The 8,815-nt window shown below is 38.4% G+C and overlaps 1 protein-coding gene across 2 annotated transcripts in view; it reads right to left on the bottom strand.

Moving 5' to 3' along the window:
* The window catches only part of LOC308410750 (microtubule-associated serine/threonine-protein kinase 1-like), a 53,127-nt gene that overhangs the window by 19,331 nt on the left and 24,981 nt on the right, over positions 1 to 8,815 (bottom strand). For both annotated transcript variants that reach the window (XM_080904328.1, XM_080904327.1), the window contains exons 5-8: positions 6,407 to 6,479; positions 3,343 to 3,503; positions 2,191 to 2,266; positions 1,285 to 1,494 (exon numbers count right to left, since the gene is read on the bottom strand). In XM_080904328.1, the coding sequence (XP_080760454.1) occupies positions 1,285 to 1,494; positions 2,191 to 2,266; positions 3,343 to 3,503; positions 6,407 to 6,479 (520 nt within the window). The remainder of the gene's footprint in view (positions 1 to 1,284; positions 1,495 to 2,190; positions 2,267 to 3,342; positions 3,504 to 6,406; positions 6,480 to 8,815) is intronic.

The following is an 8,815-nucleotide window of genomic DNA, read 5'->3' on the forward strand; positions in this document are numbered from 1 at the left end:
GGTATCAGGCTCTGATTTTCTCCTTTATAGTGGACAGAAATTATTTTTTTGGAGTGGCACAAATAATTTGTGTGGCATCTTATTGAATGCAGAACAGCTGATTGTTCTGTAAATAGTTTGAAATGGTTATTTAAAAAATCAAGGTAAAAGGTAAATGGCTGCAAATAACTTGTTGTTTGCAAAACTTGTGCATATGATTTTAAAATTGACAATTTATATTTGCATTTAAAGTTGTGAAATGTGATTCATTAAACATGTTTGTGGTTGTTACAGTAAAAATATACTTTTTCTACTGATTTTATGTTTTTTGTCTGATTTTAGATCAGTTGTGTTAATACAGTATGTCAAAATGAAAACATAACTGTAAATTCAGACACGTGAGGTTGTGCTGAAAAGGATGATACCAAACAAGGCAAAGTAAATAGTTTTTAAAGGTAAAATGTGGAGGGAAAATCAAAAGTAGTTAAAAATGGGCAATTATACCCTGGACCCCAGAGGTTTTTTTAAGTAATGCAATAGTTACTTTTCAAGTAATTAATTACTTTTAGAATATTGTAACTCAGTTACTAACTCAATTACTTTTTTGATGAAGTAACTAGTAACTATAATTAATTACTTTTTCAAAGTAACTTGCCCAATACTGCATATATGCAAGCATCATCTTCAGTTCTAAGCAGTCTAGATTCAGTTTACCATACAGTACATCTCTAAGTCTCTGTCCCCCCCCCTTGATTTCTCTATGATGTTCACCATTACTGACCACTCTCAGAGAACAGCACTGGTATTTTTTTCCTCTATAAAGTCATTTTAAATGTACCGTCATCCACACGATCCCAAAAAAGCTACTGGCTGTCACCTTTGAATCTGTTCCTATTTATGACAAAGCCACTGTACTAAGAATACAACACATGCTTTATATAATAGATAAAAGATGCTAAAATTCAGTGGAGCTGGGGTAAACTGTGCCTTAAACCTTTTCCAGTGAAGAGGAGCAGTTAAGTTGTCTGGTTGCAAAAAGAAGTCCCATTGAGTAAAGAAAATGGGCCTTAGTAAATACTTTCTTGATGAATTTGTGGTCTTAATCTCCAACTTCAAGTCTTATTAAATCCAGCATGATGTTCATTTTGTAAATTATGGTCCTATTTAGTAGGAAATGATTTAGTGTGTGGCTACAATGTGACTGGCAAGTTGCTACTTATGAGTGCGCAGCGTTCCTCGGTTTCTCGGTCAAACCCAGGGACGTCCAGTTTCAAAAAAACAAGATGGCGATTGCCAAAAACTCACATCATGAAGCAGCTTTTCCAGATTCTCCTGTAGCTCGAAGAAGTACACAGAGGTGATGAGGCCTTCGCGAGCTTTGGCCAGGCAGTCTCTGGCCAGCTCTGCTATCTGATGGTGGATGAAGCTGAGGACTCCATCGGCCAGCGGAAGAACACTTTCAGGCAAGTAAGCCTGGATGAACTCAGCCAGCCTCCCCTCCATCTGAGCCGTGGCCTGGTGGGGGACAAGGTGGCATAAGAAGACAGCAGAGGAGATTAGGTTTAGGAAAAGATTTATTTTCTTAGCTTGGCCGGATTTATGAGAGAGAAAGTTCAGGAAGCCGTTTCATTTGCGATTCAGACAGCGTGGCTCTGCTGATTTAGTCAGACTTCAGCACAATGTCTTTTTCTTTTTTTCATTTCACTTGTGTGAGAACAAGCCCAAAGAGCTTTTACCGCAGATGAACTCTAAACTATAATGCTCAATTTCCTATGGTTTGATTTTTATCACTGTCAAAGCTTTCAGCTTCTTTCCTTCTGATACCGACCTCACCGACCGGCTTTATTTCAGTGTTCATAACTGGAGCGGTATTTTTACATGCACTGAATAAACGTAATATTCACACTGACGGGGTGAATGGAGCTTGGCACGTTCTCATAATCTTGTTTGCTATGGTTTAGCAGCCCACATGGTTACGGTTCTTTCCCAGTTTCTTGGATGCAGGATATAAAACATTTGCATACACAGATCTCTGATAATGTTTAATCACAAACTGCAGAGCTTTGACTGTTTTTAATTAGTAACTGAGCACCGAAAAGGCTCCAAAAGTTTACTATTGTGTGCATTTAAACAGAATATGATGTTATCGTGAAGGCTCTTTGCAAGTCTCTGTGTGTATGTTGTGTTAGTGTGTGTGTGTGCGTGTCTAACCTTTGGAAAACGCTCTTTGTACACGTGGTTCATCATGACTATCTCGTTATCGTAGCAGGAGGAGGAGCGTCCTGGGCTGCAGAGGGACACAGGGGAAAAAATTCAGCTTTTCCAAAGCAAGGGCTGAAAACTGTTATATAATGAGATCAATGCTATAATCGACATATCTGAAATACATTTAAAATAGGCTTCAAGACGCACTGTAAAATGAAAAAAACAGTAGATAGTTTTCAATAAAAGGGAGTGATTGGAACTAAAGTAATTATTCACACCAAAAGACAAAATTCAATCATAGTTTTCAAAATTATTTGTGTTGACTATACATGAAAAGTTAACTAAGACATTACTGACATTTTGTTTTTTTATAGAGGTGTTTTGCCCATAAACTGTTGGCATTTCAATACTCTAATACCTAATCAATACTAAAAGACAGTACTGGTTTATATACGTATTTACTTGATGACTTTACTGAGGTTTAATGTACTCGTACTTCCGTGTCATGCTGCTTTCTTTTTATGTATTTTGGATGCAAGTATTGTACTCTGAACTCCGTACTATTTATCTTAAAGTTTTGGATTATCAGGATTATTGGATTATTATAAATCCATTTAAAAGTACTTAAATCCCCAGCTGCAACAATAATGAGATCTACACGTTAATAAATCATAATTATCATCCGTTACTGTCATGTATCAAATTCTGAAAAGTGTAATTTGACACAGAAGTACTTTTACTTACTTTATTTACTTTGAGTATATTGTGATTATATAACCTATGCATTATTAATCTACTCCAGTAGGATTATCATTTGTATACTTCATCCAAAAAGCTTAATTTTTTTAAACTATCCAACAAAAGATCACTTTTTACATAAAAAGTATAACAGGTCATGAGCCTAAAACTGATGTTTTCTGCATGGATTTTATGTCCAATTAAAAATATTCTGACTTGTGATCCTATATAAGCTAAAATATTTTTTTATTGGTTAAAGGCCTCTTTAACGATAAAAACAAAGATGTTACATAAAAGCAGTAAGATCAACCACTGGTGACCCGGCAAATCTGCTTTTAAGTAGTGCCTCTGAAAAGAGGACAGTGCGCTGGGCAGCAGACGCTGCTGTTTAATTTCATGAGCGCCGCTGCTGTGTCTAACCTGAGGCTGCGGGAGCGAGGGCGCATGTGGGGAGAGCAGCGGCCCCCATCGTCATCCATGATGCTCTCTGTGCTGCCAAAGTGCTTGGATAAGAAGTGGAGCTCATCCATGGTGGGCTGGAAGGGCAGCTGGTGCAGTCGCTCCTGAGAAGAGCTGGAGGACTGGAAGAGGGAGAAGAGGAAGGGAGCCAAGAGGGTGGAGGAGGAAGAGGAAGCAGACGGTGAAGGGGAGAGAATTAAGATGATGGAGGAGGGGGGTGGGATGGCAGATGAGAAAGGGAAGTAGGCGTTGGAAGGATCAAACAGAGAAAGTGCCAGAAAATTAACGACAAAACTCCACCAAATGACGTCCAGCAACTGCAGAAGATAACGATCTGAAAGCTAAATTATTAAAGTGTTTGACAGTCTACAGCTGTTATTCCTCATGGATCCAGACAGTGTGACGACAAACCAGGAACTGAAAGATAATGACGCCTCAGGGCCAGACCTTAAATCCATCTGTCAGTAAAACTTTGTCTCCTATTTCCTTTGCCTCAAACAGGGACAATGAGACCTAGACCGCCTCCTCTTACATTTCTAAGTGAAAAGAGTGAAGTAAGGATGCAGATTCCTCCCTTTGTTTATTTTATGTGTGGATGTCAAGATTTTTTCCTCTATCTTGGTAGAGTTGCATATTATTTTCCCAGAGAGCATCTGCTGAACTGATCCAGCTGTTACTTATATTTCTGTTCAAGTGTGTGTCTTTTTGGCTACAGTCTGATGAGCACAAACTGGGTCTTCTTCTCTCCTTGTTCACTGGTTTTTCCAAGTATACGGGGAATTCTTGGAAAATGGTTAGGAATACACCTTTGGGGCCCAAAATTTTAAATTCTTGCAAACAAGATGAAATAGAGCATCATGATCAGCGTGATCTTTCCACAAAGCTATAATCTGGTAACGCTGTCGGCAAGAAAATGACTCCATTCAGTATTTATGAATTTGTGGTATGATGTGAGAGAATTACTTTAAATAGAGCAGAGACTGAGGGGCCAGCTCAGTGTGATTCATAACATTCACAGCCTTTTGTTTAATGTACTATTGTTGTGTTTCTATTCATAGTATCTGGCTTATTTTGGTCTCTGATTAAATTAGCATGGAACCGCATGTGCTCTATCTCGCGTAGACGTCTCTTCACTACACCACGTGTCTCATCGCTCTCGTCCCAACCGGCTTGGCGATCGTCACTTTCCCCTCTTGCTCTCTTCCCTTCATCCATCTAAGCCTCTATCCACAGCCAGATGGAGAGAACAACCAGGCCCCTGATATCACTGTTATGCAACACGTCATGCTGAAGGACAGGCAGGGGAAGAAGTAGAAGTGACGAGCTGGAGATGGATACATTTTAATTGTTATCTTAAAGTGAAAATGTATATTCAGCTAATACAAACTGGCTTTCATAGATATATCTAACATGCTACATGGGGAAAGTTCTGGTATGCTGAAAGGGTCGATAATCATTATAATTATGGTTAATCATCATATAGCTGTGGGGACAGGTCTGATCAATAAGCCCACCCCTCAAGTAATTTAGAAGGAATACAAATTTTGCATTGCTATAATAAGGAACCATAAGGATCTTTCCAAAATAATCATCAGTAAATGTCATCATAAAGAGTGCATCTAAAAGTATCCCCTATAATAACTAGTATTGGTTCTATAATTCCCTGCACTGCTGTTCTGCTAGCTGTCTGTCCAGATGGTGTTGCGCTATCCTAACAAGACTTATTACTTGATTTTTTTCAGACACGTGACCACTAACTGTGTGACGATAACTTGTCTTTTTGACGTGTGACAATCACGGTGACAGTGTAGTAGTAAATAGGCCTGGAGACCGGTCCATCTCATCTGGCAATCACCGGTCATGAGAGAGAAGCACACGTTCCCTAGACTTGGCAAAGGTTGGCAAAACCGAATCCTTGTGATTGCTTTGGTGTTTGGCATATTTACATAGTTTAAATGGAAGTGACGCCGGCCAGCTACTTTTCATAAAAATTGCAACTCAAACCCTTCAAATTAAAAGCGCAACTTTTAAATTGAAGATAGGAAACACTTCCAACTAACTGAGAAGGACACATTTTTCACAAGCAATCGATTGCTGAATCACCTCCAGTACGGTGAACAACTCAATATGCACATGACGTGAGAAACCTCAGTAGACTAATTATATCAAAGACTGTATTGCTTTCTATTTGACTTGAATAAAATGTATCAAAATGTAAAATCCAAAGCAGGAACATATACCAATGTCTTGCTTTGCCTAAAATAAGGACCTGTCACAGTGCCCATAAGCTTTTCAAGGACAGGACAGCATTGTTGGTACTTGAAGTCTGAATTGCCAGAAAAAGACGTCCATGTATCATTTCACACCAGAACTAATTTCATAGAGGGAAAACAAACAGATTTGGTATAAACAGACTAATCAGTGCTAATCAACCCATTAATTATTAGCTACTTATAAGTTATATCAAAAGTTTATTAGCTACACAGTAACCCAGCAGCCAACAATTTACATTTAAGCTAATGCTTTTGGGGTTACAACCAAATTGTGATGTAAAAGGAGCCTTCAAAGATAATGTTGGTACTCTTCATGTTCCAAATACTTAGAAATAAGTTATCAAATGAATTTTATTTAACACTATATAATGGGGCATATTTACAGAGTTTTTCATACAGTAGACTAGGAGTGCAAATTGCTTCAGCGATGTTTTACTTGGAGTTTCGTGACCTTAGTTTTATAGTGAAGCTATATGACTTCTTATGGATATCCAATACTTTTGACTGTTTTACATTCTAAATTATCGTGACTCGTGCTGAGAGGCAACGTCCTGCAAATATTGCTCCTCGTCTACGCTTTAACTTCGACTATGTTGGTTTTAACTAGTGTATTTTTTGACTGGCAACTGAAAGGATTGCTTAAATTGAGTTGTTCGCATACGCATAACTGCAAAAATACGCTCTAGCATAGCTGCTCCCCTACACACACGTTTATGATCAATACAGTGAAAAAGTGGTGATGTATATTTTACCGTGGAGCTGGGAGTGTTGGTACCATATCCTGAAGAGGGCAACGACGCTAAAGACCATCGTCGTCCATCGGCCCTGCAGAATGGCAAACACAAATTGCACTTCATTTAATACCCACTGCACTGTAGTGCTATAAAATCAATATCACATAAGCTTCTCTGTTGTTTATTATTGATTTGACAAAAATCAAGATAATGAACCTGAAAGCCCAGCTAACCTAATTTCATTAACTACAAAGAGAAGTTTTAATTCAGCTGAAGAAAATCATGTTCTAGTGAGTTGCATTGTGACTCTGTAACTCAGATTCACAGTGAGAGGCAGGCAGACAGATCTGATAAATAAGGACAGAGGCTTTATAGGAGCCTCGACTTCCAACATGAGAGAGAGACGGAAGTAAATAACAGCCTAATTGGCCGCCTACATACATCTCTGCTGTTTGAACACGAGAGTGTGGATGGAGCCTCGTTGTTTTTAATACAGTGGATGACGTGAGGCGTTGTATTTAGTGTAAGGTAAATAAGGATTGTTTTGACCTATGAATAATAAAAAGCTATTCAAGTAGGGTGTAAGAAGGAAAATATGCAACTGGAAATGAGCGTGACAGCTCCCCTTTATGAAAAGATAAAAGTGGCTGATTGTCTATGGTATGAGCACCTGCTGTTTAAAGTTGTGGAAACGAAGCAAACCCTGAGAGCAAGCTCAAGCACTTAACTCGTGTCTGCCTGTAGCATAAATGCAGCCATAAAAAGTGCATCTTGTAAATGCTGCACCTAAATCCCAGCTACACCCCCTGTCTGCATCGATCCCCGAGTTATTATAGTTTCATATTTTCTACTTTTATTTCATTTCTTTTTGTTCTGTATTCAGTTAAGTTTGAGTTAGCGTCCAGAGTGGGTTAGCTCGCTTCGGTTTAGGTTTTTTGAAAATGTCTAAGATCTAGGAACGTTAGTGCAGACGTCCAAAGTCGGAATAAATACATCCATCAAAGCCTCATCAGGCAAGCTGTATTTACATATTTTTAGCAAATTAACAAATACTAAAACTAAGGATACTTTTTAATATTTTAGTTATTATTTTAGTTTAGTTAGTTCTTCAAGTCTTCGGCTTCCTCCCACAGTCCAAATACATGCAGTTAGTGGGGACAGGTTAATTGATCAATCTAAATTGCCCATTGCCCATAGTGAATTTGAGTGCAAATGGTTGTCTGGTGAACCAGTCCAGGGTGTACCCCGCCTCTCGCCCTATCACTGCTGGGATACGCTCCAGCTCCCCCCGCGACCCTGGATGGATGGATAGTTCTCCAAGTTCATAAAATAGTTAGCTAGTTTATATTTTTTCAAAAGTCACATTTTTATTTTAATTTCAGCTAACTACATTTTCCCCCATAACTAGTGTTAGTTTTTAGTGAAGTTTTAGTTAGCTATAATAACCTGGACTGTCCACCATGGGGTCTGACAGCCTGTAGCTGCTCTACTCCAAGACTTTGAAATACCTGATCTCAGGACCATAAACTCTCCTTCTATTTTTAAATCACATTTCAAAACCCATCTTCACATTCAGACTTCACACCCTTCATTATAACATAATTAAACAGCATTGTAGCCCATTGTTATCCTGATCAGTTTTAATCTGTGTTTTTGTTTGTTTCTTGTGTATGCAAGTTTAAATTACTGCACCAATATGAGGCGACATTGAGGGACTCGAAAGGGGCCTATAAATAAAATGTAGTATTATTACTATTGTCACTTCCCACTCTGGGACAACTCACAGCTCACAGGTTTAATAGTTCACTCAGTGCACTACAATACATAGTTAGCATTTTGATATTAAATATTTATACATATTACCAGATAATACTTACAACCATAGAATACATCTAACGCTTTTCACACAATGCAGATTAGAGAGCTACAGTTGAAGACATATTTTCAAAATTAACAACTATTTTTGAAGCTTATGGCAAAAACAAATTACCACAAAAAGCAGTATCAAATTACAGACTGTAGTGAACATGATCCACTTAAAGTATTTTTCTGTAGGACGATGTGATTCGTGACTAAAAGCATGCAGACATTTGAGCATTAAAATGAAACGTGATGCCATGAATCTGCTTCTAATCCTCTTATAACCTGCCATAAGATTTCTGAATGTGACTACATGGATGCAGCCGTTGTTTCATGGCTCAAGGCCAAACAACTTATTTTCTGGACCTGCGCCTCCCGAGAAAAAAAGGGCCTTCTTCTCTAAACTGTTGTGTTTGAAGTGAACTAGTGTTTATAATATTGTTACACGCTGTCTTTAGCCTAAAGACAAAAGCAACCACGTGAAGGCCTAAATCTAAAATCTATTAACATGAACAGATGTAGATGTGTGACACAGGCAACAAGCGTGACTAAACAGAGAGGAGCTGT

The sequence above is a fragment of the Rhamphochromis sp. 'chilingali' genome (genome assembly GCF_963969265.1).
Source record: "Rhamphochromis sp. 'chilingali' genome assembly, chromosome: 15".
NCBI classification, from domain to species: Eukaryota; Metazoa; Chordata; class Actinopteri; order Cichliformes; family Cichlidae; genus Rhamphochromis; species Rhamphochromis sp. 'chilingali'.